This window comes from Marmota monax, unplaced genomic scaffold, assembly GCF_021218885.2.
Source record: "Marmota monax isolate L192 unplaced genomic scaffold, Marmota_monax_Labrador192_F-V1.1 WCK01_AAM20220418_F8-fsc00025, whole genome shotgun sequence".
NCBI classification, from domain to species: domain Eukaryota; kingdom Metazoa; phylum Chordata; class Mammalia; order Rodentia; family Sciuridae; genus Marmota; species Marmota monax.
In genome coordinates, this window is record NW_026691950.1 from 8,514,998 (window position 1) to 8,530,037 (window position 15,040).

The 15,040-nt window shown below is 35.9% G+C and overlaps 1 protein-coding gene across 2 annotated transcripts in view; it reads right to left on the bottom strand.

The window, feature by feature from the left end:
- The window catches only part of Corin (corin, serine peptidase), a 291,574-nt gene that overhangs the window by 74,194 nt on the left and 202,340 nt on the right, over positions 1–15,040 (bottom strand). For both annotated transcript variants that reach the window (XM_046457155.2, XM_046457224.2), the window contains exons 6-7: positions 10,664–10,777; positions 1,560–1,667 (exon numbers count right to left, since the gene is read on the bottom strand). In XM_046457155.2, coding sequence (XP_046313111.1) covers positions 1,560–1,667; positions 10,664–10,777 — 222 coding nt within the window. The remainder of the gene's footprint in view (positions 1–1,559; positions 1,668–10,663; positions 10,778–15,040) is intronic.

Here is a 15,040-nt window from a genome sequence, read left to right on the forward strand (position 1 = left end):
AGATTCAGTATGGGAAATTAGCCTGTAAATCTCCATGAATAGAGCCACTGTCATAGACTCCTGAGAGATCCCCGAGTCTTGATGGTTTGGAGCAGTGAAGGAACGTATGTAGAAGACATAGCACAGAGAAAAAAAGAAGCACACAAAAGGTGAAATGCTTGGTTAGGAACCAGAAAAGCCATCCAAGTCCAGTCCACTAGAGACAGGGAGCCAGGGCAGAGACCAATCTGAGGGAAGGTCATAATTACAGCCATTAGATGAAAACAACTGCCAACTTTGGGGCACATACTTCATGATCTCCTAGCTCCAGAAGCCTTATGATGAGTGGCAGGGGTTTTCTTTTTACACATTAACTACTCTGGCCCTTTCCACTAACCTATCCAGCCAGCAAACTACATGAACTGCCCCACTCCCACATTTTTCCACTTATTTCATTGGAAAAAGGAGGAAATGGACTAGATGATCTCTAAGGCCCCTTGAAACTAAAGATTCTATGATGTGTATAATGCAATTCTAAGTCATAAGAATGCATTCAGTCTCACCCTTTGTCTGAACTCTAATCAGACCCAGAAGACAATCCATATCACTCATGGGATTATTTGTACACATACATATATTTCAATTTGTGTGTGTGATGCCGGAAACCAAACCCAAGGCCTCGTGCATGCTAGGCAAGTGCTCACCCACTGAGCTACACTCACAGTCCCGTTTTTCAATATCTTATTAAATACAGTGAGGGGAGTAGTCAGACAATGTTCCCAGAAACTACCAACATTCCTAGCATGGAATCGTTTCTGACACCCATCACTCCAAGATATTCCTCTGATCATTGGTCCTTTTCCAATATTCCTTTCAACATTCTCTAACACTGAACAGTGGCTCACATCATTTTCTCATTGTCCATTCTCACCTCAGGTTGCCCTTTAGTTCAAAGTTCTTATTTTAGTCAACCAATAAAGTGGTACCTAAAAATTCTAAAGTACAAAGCTGAAAAGGTAAATAAGCAAGAGTAATTTTGCTGGTTTAAATTTATGAGATGGCATTTAGAATTGAACATGGCTCTTTAAAGGATAGGTTCTTTAAAAAATAAGAATATCAGCATTTGTGGTTGAAACAAATGTGTCATCCTAACCCTTGGAGTGGCCTCTACCCAAGGAGTAGTGCTTGGGAATCAAATACAGGAGGCATCTTTGGTCACATCCAATAATTTGCAATCTGTCTATAAAGTTTTGCTCAAGAGCTCAGGATCCCAACATAAGACACTGGCTCTAATCAGAGGAAAAACAGAACACAGAGGAAAACACATTAGCATTTTAACAACTTTTACCCATCTTTCCACCCCATTCATTAACATTTCCTTAGCATGATTATTTATATAAAAAGTATTACATTTATACACATGATTGATTGAATAAAACTCTTCCTTCTAGGAATTACAAGAAACCAAACATTTTATAATTTAACTTGCTAATCATATTAACAAAGAGTGAGCTACAGGTTCTTGGTTATAAACATCTGTGATTTGCAATTAAAACCTTTAGGGAAACAATGCTACTTACCACAGTTTTGCTCATCGCTCAGATCCCCACAGTCATCATATCCATCACACACGAGGCTATAATTAAGGCATTTGCCTGTGTGACAGCGAAACAGATCCTCACTGCAGTCTGCAAATAAGAGAAACTACCAATGTGTTACCAGGGATATGCAGATGTTATAATAGAACTTTATTTAACAAAAGTCCATCATGGTAGGAGAACAATGATGACAACCTGGTCCACACCTATTGCTTCACAGGTGAGGAAATTATGGCACAGAGAGACCCAATGACTTGCTCAAGATTACTGAACAAGAGACTGTAGAACTGAACTAAAGACCTTCGGGGTCTTGAGCCGAGTACTTCTATCACCTTCTGAAGATGACTTCCATGTTATGTTATTCCTTTAAAGAAGATGAGAAAGGTCATTCTCATTTCACCTTGGTTTCTAGTGAAATTCATGTTCATGCTCATGCAAAATGAAGGATTTTAATAGGAGCAGGGGGAAGTAGTGCTTTCCTAAAAGTGTTTCGTTTACAGTAAAAGTCTAGGTCAGTCAATGGTAAGCATAAACATAATAGAAAAAAATAAGCCACTAGATTACAGAGTTGTTACTTCTTTTGCATAAACATTACTATTTAAGTTATCTGAATGTTGCATAACATCTGATCCTCAAATAAATAAGCACTGTCTTAAATAAGCAAGATGAGAATAAGTGATATGTAATCTTAAGAAGTTTGAAGTTTAATATTGAAATCAAGTATCTGCAGGGAAATAGTGTCTCAATTTTAATAGAAGATAAGGTCATCTATTGGATAGACCTGAACTCCTAACCTGGTTCGAATGTCTGTTAGTTGTGGGACTTTTAGTGTGTTAGTTTGAAGTTAGGAAAATTTCAGCCACTTTACAGGTTTGGGAGAACATTTTAGTAAAATAATATATGTAAGGTGCCAATACTATTCAATGGGAAAAGAATGTTCTTTTTAATGTATTATACTAGGACAATTAGAAACCAAATGTGCAAACATATAAACAAAAGCACTGATCTTCACCTCAAACCATACACTAAAACTAACTCAAAACAGATCATAGGCTTAAAAGTAAGAGTGAAAATCATGAAGCTTCTGGAATAAAACAGGGGAAATTTTTTTTTAACTTTGGATTAGGCAAAAAATTTTAGATGTGACACCCAAGCCCAGCAATTTAAAAAAAAAATACCATTAAGAAAATGAGAAAACAAACCACATACTAGAAAAACACCCACAAATCACCTATGTGATAAAGAACTTATATACAGATAGAATAGTAACACCCACTAAAAAGACAAAAAGCAACCCATTACAAGTGAGCAAAAGACTAGAAAAGAAAGACTTTGTGAAAGACATACAAATGGAAAAATTTTCTCCACATTTTTAGTCATTAAAGAAAGGTAAACTTAAACCACATCTAATGTGTAGATACCACTACATATTCTCTCACATGGCTCCAGTCAAAAAGGTAGATAATACCAAGACACTGTCAAGGATTTTGAGAAACTGAAACTCTCATGCTTTGCTAGTGGGAGAAAAAATAATAATAATACCACTTCAGAAAACAGTCTGACAGCTTACCCACATCTAATTCATGAATTCTACCCTTAGGAGTCTATCCAGGAGAAATTAAAACATATCCACACAAAGACGTGTATATGAGTGTTTATAGCAACATTATTCAAAATAGCCCCCAAGTGGAAAAAAATCCAAATGCTCACAAACAGATGAATGAACCATAAATATAATATGCTCATACAGTGGAATCTATCCAGAGATCAAAAGAATCAAACCACTGTTCCATGTGACAGTTATTAATAAGACTCAAAATGTTTAAGTGAAAGAAACCAGACTACATGTTATATGATCCACTTATGAAATTTCAGAAAAAAAAAAAAACAAATTTACGGAGACAGAATTTAAAGCAGTGGTTCCCAGTGTCTGGAGGGAGAATGACTGCAGATGTGTGGGAGGGAAGTTTAGAGGGAAAGGGGAAAGTTCTAGGGCTCCATTGTGGTGATGGCTGCACAACTCTTATCAATTTACTAAAAGTCAATAGGTGAAATTTATGGTATATAAATTATACCTCAAAAAGCCTGTAAAATGTTCTACATTAATAGGGGTAAAGAAGCCCACGTTTATAACTAACTAGGTTTCTTTTTTCCTCTGAGGAATTCAAAATGATTTTATTTCTTTTTTTAAGATTTTATTGGTAAATTATAATTATATGGAATAGTGGACTTCATTGTCACAGACACATAACATAATTTGGTCAATGTCATTTAAATATATTCTCTTTTCCCTTATTTAAAATAAGTGCAAAAATAGGTTGTATATAGCTGGAGAAGAATTAGGGAAGATGGGCAGAATTTCAGTGGTGGGATAGGAATGAGAATTTTATCATGTGTCAAGTACAGGGAACAGCAAAAATAAATGAAAAAAAAAAAGATGAGACTGGGAGCTATATTTGAAGATCACTCTACTCCACTGTTCAGTCTACTGAATTCCAGCTGCTGTTTGTCCTCCTGTATCTCATACAACTGGTGGTAGGCACCTCTTTACTATAAACATCCCAACTGGATGACAACTTATTTTCAAAAGTCTTTGGCTCCCATCATTTAGCTTCCAAGTTCTAGCATTCTGTAGCACCACGGGTGATTACAGTTTACAACAACCTATTATATATTTTATAAAGTGGTAGAAGAGAGGAGTTTGAAGGCTCTAAGAACAAAGAAATGATGATAAGATGAAAATGATAATTCCTTGATTTGAGCATTATATATTGGATGCATGTATTTACTGAATTATCACACTGCACCCCATAAATATGTTAAATTAAGCCAGAGGCAGGGAAGCCTTTGACATTGATCAATTAAACTATTAACTACATCAAAATGTTACATTTATATATGCATGAATCATAAATATCTATTTCAGAAAAAAAGCATTCTAAAAAGAACAATTCAAAAAAATTTAGAATCACATCATTTTAGAAAGGAAAGGGTTTTAGAGATCATCTGTGCAGCATCTTCAGTGAGATGAGTGTATGTACACAGAAAAAAATGCACATATGTTCACAATTACACACATACAGAATTTTTATAAGTACTTTTTACTTTATTACTTCTCCCAGCCTGAAGATTTTTCAAATTAAGATAGCCACATTAAAATAAAATACAAGAACCAAGAGGTCCTAGCTATGGCCTTGACTGTACTAATTCCTCCCCTCAGCAGAGGGCGCGATCTCCACACCCCGCAACCCACTGCTGAATGAGATGCCTGACAGCTGAGTCCAGAAAGGTTAAGACATTGGTTTTCATCTTCACTGGGCAAATTTGAAGAATTTGTGAATCGAGATATACCCATTTCCATGCAAAGTTTTAAAAGGTCTTTTAGATTTTTTGTTCTATTTTAATCTAAATTACTCTTGTTGGAAGTATTGAATCAATGTTAGTATTAATGATAACCAGAAAAATAAGGTATCCCAACTTGATTATAGGTGCAAAAATACATGCACCCTCCAGAGTTGTGAGGGGTGGAATGGCAGATTTAACCATATGAGTTAAATTTCTATTTAAGCAGTGCACCTCATGTGTTTTGATGATAGGAATACTGGGGAATCAAATACTCCTTTCAGAATCTGATTAACAAGAGAACACAACATTTTCAAAGGTTTATATGTGCTCTTTGAGGTCCATTCTGCACCCCTGCTAATTCATTCTAACACACCTCGTTGGAGGTATGTTTAAAACTAGTGCTGTTTTATTAAATTACTTTATAAATGGGGAGGAAACAGGCATTTTTTTTAATCCTCATTATTCACACAGGTGCAAATTGAACTTTCCACTGTTATGACTTCCTTGGTGAGGAGCCATTTTCAGAAATTAGACACAAAATTAGTTGGATTTGGAAAACAACTTGTTACTTCCCTAAGGTCTGTGTGATTAGTAAACATTCAAAACCTTCACCGGAGGCAATGCACAGCCAGAAATACACAGCAAATAACAAAGATCACAGTGCCTCCTTTTATTGGGATCAATGTTTATTTGAACTGAAAAGAGATGTTGTCAGCACAACTTGAGGCCAACAAATCAAAATTTTCAAAAGGTGCTTGCTGCGCCGAATTTCTTGCTCAATATGAGCATAATTTTCTGTGACCTAAGGTTTTTCTACATACAGCTCCTTTTTTGTTAAGGAGATCTTGATGCAAAACATTTCTTCTGAAGTTCTTGTGTGTTGATATTTATTTCAGTTTGGAAACTCATGTGAACTTTTGTCCCTCAAAATTATCATTAAAAACTAAGCAACAAGAAGGCTTTTAAACAAGTGCTTCATTGAATTGGCTCAGTCTCTGTAACTCCATAAACAAATATGTTGCCTCAACTCAAGAACTATGGAGGCTCAATTTCCACCCACAGAATGTTAAAAACAGATGGGACCAAAAAAAAAAAAAAACATTTCATCCAACCCTGTCGCTATGAGATGGCCAGAGAGGTCCAATGGTTTGCCTACCATTACCTAGCCCATTAACATCAGAGCTGTGAGAGAGTCTGGAAGAGAGCTGTTCAACTGCATTTCTTGCTGATATTTGGGACTGGGTAAATTCTTCATTGGGTTGGGAATGGCTGCCCTGGACACTGTAGGATTTTTAGTAGCACTCTTGGCCTTTAGCCACTGAATACCAGTAATATCTTTCCTCATCCTTGTAGTTGTCAAAAATGTCTCCATCCATTGCAAAATGTTACCTAGAGGGTTGAGAAACACTGTTATGGAATACACAGACATCACCTAAGGGCAAGGCCTGGCTTTAGTATCACCATTTCCATCAGCTGCTCTACAAAACCAGCTCCTGGTGATCTCCCCACCCCTTTTCTGCTCATAATACTTAGTGCTACTACATTTTTGTTTGCATCAATCTTGTTTGACTTTGTGTCATTGCTTGTATTATTGTTTTAAAATACCAGATTTAGTAGTTCCTATGTTTACATATTATTTTTCTGATTAGACTAAAATTCTCACGAAGAAAGAAACTGTATCTTAGCATGTTTAGTTATTGGGTTATCTAGAACATGCTTCCCACATAGTTGGAATTCAAGAATATTCAATAGTTAGATTGACTTGGTATAATCAGGTCACCACTACACAATAGTGGATTTTGCAAACAGTAGAAGCTTCCTCTTTTATTTTAGAATGAGATCTTTTGGTTATTTTTATAGAAATCTTTTTAGCATTTACTTGCATCCCATTTAGTAAAAAGATCATAGTAGCTATATTCATTTTTGATGACCTGGAAATATTACTTGGAATATCATTTTTTATTTTGTGCTATTCAGTTGCCTCTTTTCTAAAATATCTTCATGTGGTGCTGCTTTTAAAATTGTTGTGCATATTTTAGTGCTTATGTCTCGCCTACCACATATCTCCTGAACCTTTAACAACAGTTCCATGACTTCCAGTGGTCATCCTCTGCACCCTAGAAATGAGAGGTGCTGGGTGGAGGTGGCAGAGAGAATAAGATGACACTAACACCAACAGTGATAATCACAACCATAAATCCTAATACTCTTTGAGAGTTACTGCATGTTATTGCTCTACATGCTTTATGTGCTCTGGATTATAATATCTTTAATGCTAAATAGTTTTGTCCCCACTTCATTGATGAAATTGAGGCACAAAGAGGTTGAGCATCTGGCCCCAAGCTCTGTGATGCAGGAAATGGTAAAGATAAAAATGTAGGCAACCTGTCTCAAAAACTTAAAGTATTAGCCACCATACTGTAGCACACTCATTATAATTAGGTAACCACCGTCTTCAAAAATAAATCCACCAATTTTACCCGAAACTCAGAACAAATGATTTACAAAAGTATTTGATAGTGGTTTTATATGGTATAAGATATTTTGTAGCAGCTATATTTTCCCCTCTGGCAAACATTTTCTTTGAGGCTTTACAAAATCTCTATACATTCATTTACTATCTGATCATAGAATCAAAAGAATATATGGAATATATAGATACACTAGATATCTTCTAGTCCAGTGGTTTCAAATCTAGCTGTATGTTAGAGTTACTTAGGCAGCTTTGAAAATGTACTGCTGCCTAGGTATAGCTCCAGACCAACTGAATGAGAATCCCTGGATGCAGAGCTTCCTGGAGATGCTAACTTGCAGTCAGTCTTCATGCTAAGACAAGCCAGGGTTAGAGAAATAGCCTGCTTTAGGTTGCAGGACTTGAAATTTTTAGTTTTCTTAAGTTTCAAAAATATTTCCCTTAAACCACTAAAGTTGTTCCAGGTGGTTGGAAATCTTTTCATTCAATAAATACTTAAGAAAACAACTGCCATACAAGACAAAATTAGTTAAGGGGAAAAATCAGTAACATCACAGATACTTGAAGTGCTGTCACAATAGACAATTACTTCTCAAAGCATAATAGAATATCCAGAACAGTTATGCATTTTCTTGTCATATGAATGATCAGAATATAATCATTAACCAAATCTAAACTTTAATGACAAGGAAAAGTCCATAGTAGCATAACTGAAAGAAAACAGCATTAGATATGAAAATGTTCAGACAGGGTTGAAGTCTATACTTCAAATCCTGCCAAATTTATTCATCAACCTAAGCTCTGGCACTTCATTCATACAAGAAACAACAGATAATATCTCCAGTGCTGGTGATTAAATCAAATCACATGGGAAGTTGATTGGGTAATTCACAAATAAGTCCCTTCCCATCCTTCCTTTGAATATGACTAAAAATAAATGAATAATTCCAACAAACTGTACAAGCTACCTAATTTGACCCATATTTCAGAAAAATAGACAAGTACTTACTAGAGACCATTATTGCATCTAATCCATATATGCATGATCTCTTCTGGCAATCCTCTGCCGGTTTACCTGCCAGAACCTTACAAACTAGAATTTTCTTCTATTTCTCACTGGGCATACTCAGCAAAACTTCCTTCTCCCTCTTGACCATCTGTGGGGCTGTGTTCATGCTCCAATTTTTATGCAAGCCCTCATTCAAACACACACTACTCTTTCCCTTCAAGGTGGTGATGACAGAAGCATGGTACCTTCCATGAACATTCCACACTTTGAATGTCAAACTTGGGCACAGATGTGGTTTTATATGGTACAAGGTATGCAGATTTTGTAGCAGTTATATTTTCCCCTGTGGCAAACATTTTCTTTGAGGCCTTAAAAAATCTATATACATTCATTTACTAAGCACCTGCTCTGTGTTGTCAGGCACTTGTCAGATCTGATCATAGAATCAAAAGATTATATGGAATGTTAGCCGCAAAAGACACCAGATATTTTCTAGTCCAGTAGTTTCAAGGTCAGAGACAATTGCATGTGAAGCCTTCTATATCTGACCAAGGGTTTTTCTACAGAAATTTTCTGAAGGGATGCTTTCTGAAGTATGTTCATAAGGAAAGTCCACACTTACTAGGACATTGCTAAATACCTTCCAGAATGGTAAAATCTTCCTGTCCTGTTGGTGGTTAGGATAAGTGACCCCTTCAAGTTCAATTTCAACGAGTACAGCAGAAAGCACTTACGTGCTCAAAATACATGCTCAGAACCATGGAGAACAAAATGATGAAATAGCATTGGCCCACCCCAGGGAGTAGGGACACACATGGAATTTGAATAATGCTAAAACACAGGCCACCATGGAGATAAACAAGTGATTCCACCACAGTTCACATAAATTAGATGTAATTCAATTGAACTTTTTAGAATTCCCTACTATGGTTGTTTTGGTGGAATATTTCCCACTATATTTCCAGAAATATTCCCCAATATAAATATACATCCTATAAAATGTTTTTCCTATAAAATTATGTCATACTTTTTTCTGAAGAGAGAATTCCACATTGTAAAACAACAAATGTCTTACTGAAAACATTTCCTGAAATATGTGTGGCATAACTGGTGTTCCATGGAATGCTAGGTACTATGTAAAATAAACGAATGCATAAATAAAGGTGAGAGTTCATATGAGGAAAAAAATTTGAGGATATACCAGGTTAAGCAAAATTAATGTCGTTGTACAAGATTTCTTATAATGTTTAATAGACAAACAAGTATTTTAAACTCTCCAAGAAATAGCCATGAGAGCTTTTTCCAAAACTTTTTTTCATCAAGCATGTTTCAAGACTCAGGTTCTATGGAACCTAATTTTGGGAATCACTGAATTGAAATGTTACTATAATACACTGCCTGTCCAGAATTCTGACAAAGAACCATCTTAACCCTTCAGATAGAAGAGTTGGTCACTCAGCAATCAGACTAGAGGAATCTCTCAATCAAGGTCAGCCATCTGGAGGTCTTATAAAGCCTTGGTGATTCTCATGGGAAGTAAAAACACTCTTCCCATGCTAACTATGTCTGGTTATATACCCATTAAAAAGCAATTAGAACACAATTACACATAGGTCTGTTTTGAATACAGATCATGCAGTGTAATTCTCCAGGTTAGTTTCCCTTTTACTGTCTGGTGCATAAGTACAAAATAACTTGAAATCTAAAGCTATATTGGACAAACCACCATGACATCAATTCATTCAAAACAACTAATCAAGTCAATTTAGTAAACTGAGAATATTTAATGCCTTTGACTATATCCAATTTAGAAGAAGCATCTAAAAAAGATGCTTTGAATCGTGTTTGTTTTAGTTTACAGGAAAAAAATCCTATAAAAATATTCTTTTAAAAAAATTTCATTGTCCATTATACTCATGAAAACTTAAAATCCAAAACAAAATTCCTTACTCAAACAAAATAAATGTAAAATCTTCTCCCAATTCTGGGAGACTTAATGCAAAAACTTTTCAGTCACTGATCTGTTCCAATGTAGTATCTAGCTATTGAGTTCTTCTCAATAAAACCATGCAAACACACTACTGTCACTCTGGGATAAGGTAAACATGTTAGTTCACTTCAGAAAGGCAAACCAAAACTGTCCACGAAACACTGAAAGGTCGGTAGTTGTCAGGATTTGACAATGGAATGGTTTGGGTTTCTAGGCTCCTGAATAGAATCCCTGTCCACCAGAACAGACCCAAACAGCAGGCCACGTACTGCAATGTGCCTCGTCACTCCAGTCATCACAGTCATTGTAGCCATTACACTGTAGCTTCTGGGGGACACAGATCCCACTGGTGCACAGAAAGTTCTCACCTCCTCCGCAGAGCACTAAAAAGGGGGGAAGGGCAAAAAAAGCAATGTCAGAATAGGGTCTGTTTCCCCCCATTTAAGACAGAGAAATAAATAACAGAAAACCTTCCATTGCTGTTCAACAGATTTGTTTCCAAATTCCCTCTGTTTCATTGTCACCAAGTTCTCTTTGGTATTTTGAAACATTAATTGTGAAATTATCTAGAAATAATTCCAAGAGTGTTTGCTTGCACAGTGAGGAGTACATGTTCAGGGGGTGGGGGGAAGCCTCATTCATTGTATAGCTTATATGGGGAAAATACCCAAAGAGAATATCTTTCTTAATAATTGAAAATAATGTCAAAGTGAAGTATTACTAATTAAACAAACATAAAAACCCTCTTTTTCTAAAATGCTATTTTATGCAGCAGAGACGATTATAGTAAATATAAAGCCAGTCAATTGATGTGTACTGGAACAAAGCATAGAGACCCTATGCCCTGCATTTGAAATATATTTCCCGACTTTACTAAAAATGCCAGCTAAAATGTCAGAGTCTGTTTTGGCATAAGGAATGGGAAATGACATTAGCTAATAATATTTTCATTCATTCCCTGCCCCCAGTTGTACAGATACATTTTGATGTGTTTTGCTTTTGGTATTATGGTGCTCTTTTATCTGCCCCCTCTCCAAATTCAACAAATATTCAATTGTTTAAATTATGATAGATAAAAAAATCTTAAGATGAAAAGCTAGGAACACTTTTTAAGGAAAATGACAAATAAAAGGATATATCAGTTCAACAAAGTGGATGTTAAATTAATTTAAATATTTGGTAATAAGCCTGAAATGCATCTGACACTTGACTCAACAATTTTATTTCTTGAACTTCATACAAAGGATATCATTTTAATACATATGAATTTTATTTTTAAGAACATTCATACCATCATTGTTTATAATGTGGAAACTACAAAATAACAATTATGTCATAATAAGAAACTGGTTAAATAATTTGGCACCTACATAATACAAAATGTTATTACAGTCACTGAAAAAGTATATTTTAGAAAATACTCAATGTCCTGGGGAAAATTTTTAAGATACTTTAAGTGGAAAAACACCAATTGTTTTTTTCCACTTAAATATAAATATAATATAATTTGTCATTAGAAGAAGTATATCAAAAACTACTGTAACTGTCCCTGGTAATAGAATTAAAGGCAATTTTTATTCACCATAGTTTACTCTGTACTTTACAAATGTTCTTATAATGATTGTTATTTTTTTAATCAAAAAAGCAAAACTTCTGACTTTTTTCATGAACTCCAGTTGCAGTAGATAAAATGAACCTTGAACCCCCTTCCTCCTTTCACCAAAGCTAGTGTGTGTGATGTCAGCTGTGTGGTCCATCACCTGGTCACTGCCACCATTTCCCGAACTGGGTATTCCTTGATCAGATGAACGTTGTGGACTAAATACTGGGAACCAGGAAGTGTGGAGTATTTCACTCAGAATTAGAAAAAAAGAAAAGTACCAACTGAAAACTGCAGGTGCTAAGGTCCATGTCTGTCAGGCTTCCCCCAGTGTTCCTGGGACTCATCAGAGTGGCTGACACTCAAGAGTTTCTAAACTACTATTTGCAGGGAAAAGTCTCCTAAATCTCCAAGGAGCAATATACTACCACAAAGCAAAAAAAAATAAAAAATTAATAAACTATTTTTCAATGCTATCAAGGAAATCAGCATTTCAACTCGCTGAATGTTAAGTCCTAGTTGATTTGGTAAATTCACAATAACAACAGCAAAAATTTGGTTTTTCATTATATCCCACAATTTCAGAAGCAATAAAAATTACATTTATGGATTTCAACTTTCAAAATATTCAACATGTTTAATGATGCATAACAGTGTTAAGACAATTCAAGACTGGAATTATAGCACTCTGCTGTCGCCCACATCCCACATGGGCTACAGAAGTAAGGCCACTCTGGGTGAACTGGGCTGGCAACGAAAAATCCACACAAACACAAAAATACCTTTTTCCTCAATTGTGGGGGCCAAGATGGCTCTTAGACCTCAAAGATCAGCTCCCACACTGGAAAGAGGGAAAGGGGAACAAGAGAGGCAAGCAAGAGAGAGAGCACACCTGAAATCCCCCTGTTTATTGTGGAAAAGCCATTCATAGAATATTCCATCCAAATAAGGCAAGGGATTGGGTTTCAAAGGATGGAGTCTTGCTTGGAGATGTCTCCTGATCAGCAGGTTGATTGACATCTTGGAAAGCCACACCCATCTCAGGTGCTGTGTGGGATCACAGGCAGATAGAGAGAAAAGGCAAATCCCAATCAGGCAGCAACCTCAGGCCAGTCCCCTCTACTGCTCAGATGCACATAGCTCACACACAGCCCATGGATGGCTCCCATGACACTCTGCACTGTTATAGCTACAAATACAGATTCCTAAAGGGCACCCATGAAACCAGATATAAAATGAAAAGCCAGAATACTAAGATTTTATTAGCTAGTCTTACAATATCCCCTTTCTAGGGTTAAGAGAAAAAAATTAAAAATTAAAGAATGATAATCCTATTGTGAGACTATATGTATACATACGAAAGAGTGCAAAAGTTCCATTTATCTGCATTGCAGCAACTGCAGTGCCTTGAGAATTATTGCCTTCCCCACCTACAGCTTTCAAGATGCCTCTAGAAACACAGCTGAAAGCTCAACATTAAATAGCTGCTATCCTCCAGATCTCATCTCTAAGATGCAATATATATGACTTCAGTAAAAACATTTCTTGTGTATGTTCACTTCAAATCTGGATCAAATTTAAAATCCAGCACTGCTTGCATTGTCTTGGTTATTGATATCTCCTGTCTTGGCTGATTCAGTAGAAGGTGACTTCTGTGTGTATCTACATTTGGAGGTGGGGCTACCCTTGGTTTTAGGATATTATGAATTTTTTCTTTATTTTAATTCTTTCTTTGAAAGTTCATAGTTCTGCTAATCAATATTACTTTTGCAAAATCAACATAAGTAGTCTCTAATCTCTTTCTGATTGATTGCTTTTGAGCCTTATTCAGAATTTCCAATTTATTTTTATACAACTTTTCAATCAATGAAATGATATAAACACATCTTGTTTGGAATTTCTAAATACCCTAGAAGATAAACAGGTAGGCATTTTTATCTCAATTTTCTTGAGGGAATGATAGTTTGCAAATAGAGAAACTGTAGATTCATAAGGTTAAAGACAATGGTGGGGGGAAGCCACATGGTTAGTTCAAGGTACCTGGGCTTCCAGCCCTGTCCTCCACAGCACGACTACTCCCGTTTCTGTACATGTCAGTGGTGTAGTCAGCTGACATGAGGCCAGTTCAAGGGTATCAGGTTTGAGTGAAAGCTCACACTTGTCCTTACTTTTCTATCTAAACAAAAGACACATGTCTGTCCTTCAAGGGAATTGAATCCAGATGAAATGACATTCCACATCAGCTCTAGTTCTTTTTTTTTTGGAAAATCTCCTAAGAGGGCTCTTAACAAGTTGCTGCTCAGAGGTTTTGACCATACATTTCACTGTCTTATACCAGTCATCATCCAACAGACAAAAGGAGATCACAGAGAAGTTGTGCTATATAAGCTCAACACCACTTCCTATATCATTGATAATTCTAAGAAGAAGGTATTGGATTTTAAGTCAATGGCAGATTGATGATTGGAAGATTTATTAATTAATTTAACAAATATTTACTGAGAATCTACTCTGTACTAAGCACTATCCTAGGGATACAGCAGTGGAGAAAGCAAGAAATATTCTCACCTCAACAAAGCATGTATTCTATTCATCATCATCTAATGAAGAAACTTTTACTAACTAAAGATGCTTCACCATCAATTTTTACTTCCATTTAAACATTGGACTGTGAGTACTACTTTAAGAATAGCAGAATGCAATTCTATTTCCTAGTTTACATATCCTGATAATAGGGACATTTATGATCACCTGGGCTTTACAATGCCAAGGATTTTGAAAAGTATACACCCATGAGGATGATCAGCTCTTTTCAGTATTCTTGTCTCTGATAATAAATTGATGAAATAACTATTCATAGTCTGGAACTGCCTTGATATTTTCTGCAATTGCTTCCAGCCCCTTAGGTTCTCTCTGTCTGTGTATTATGGTGGCATTCATATGAGCAAATGCTCTCATTACTCTGGTTATTAACTTTTGGAGTCTTTTACAGAAATGACCCACTGGCTGCTGACTTTATGGTGTCCTCATTTGCTTTATCTTTGAA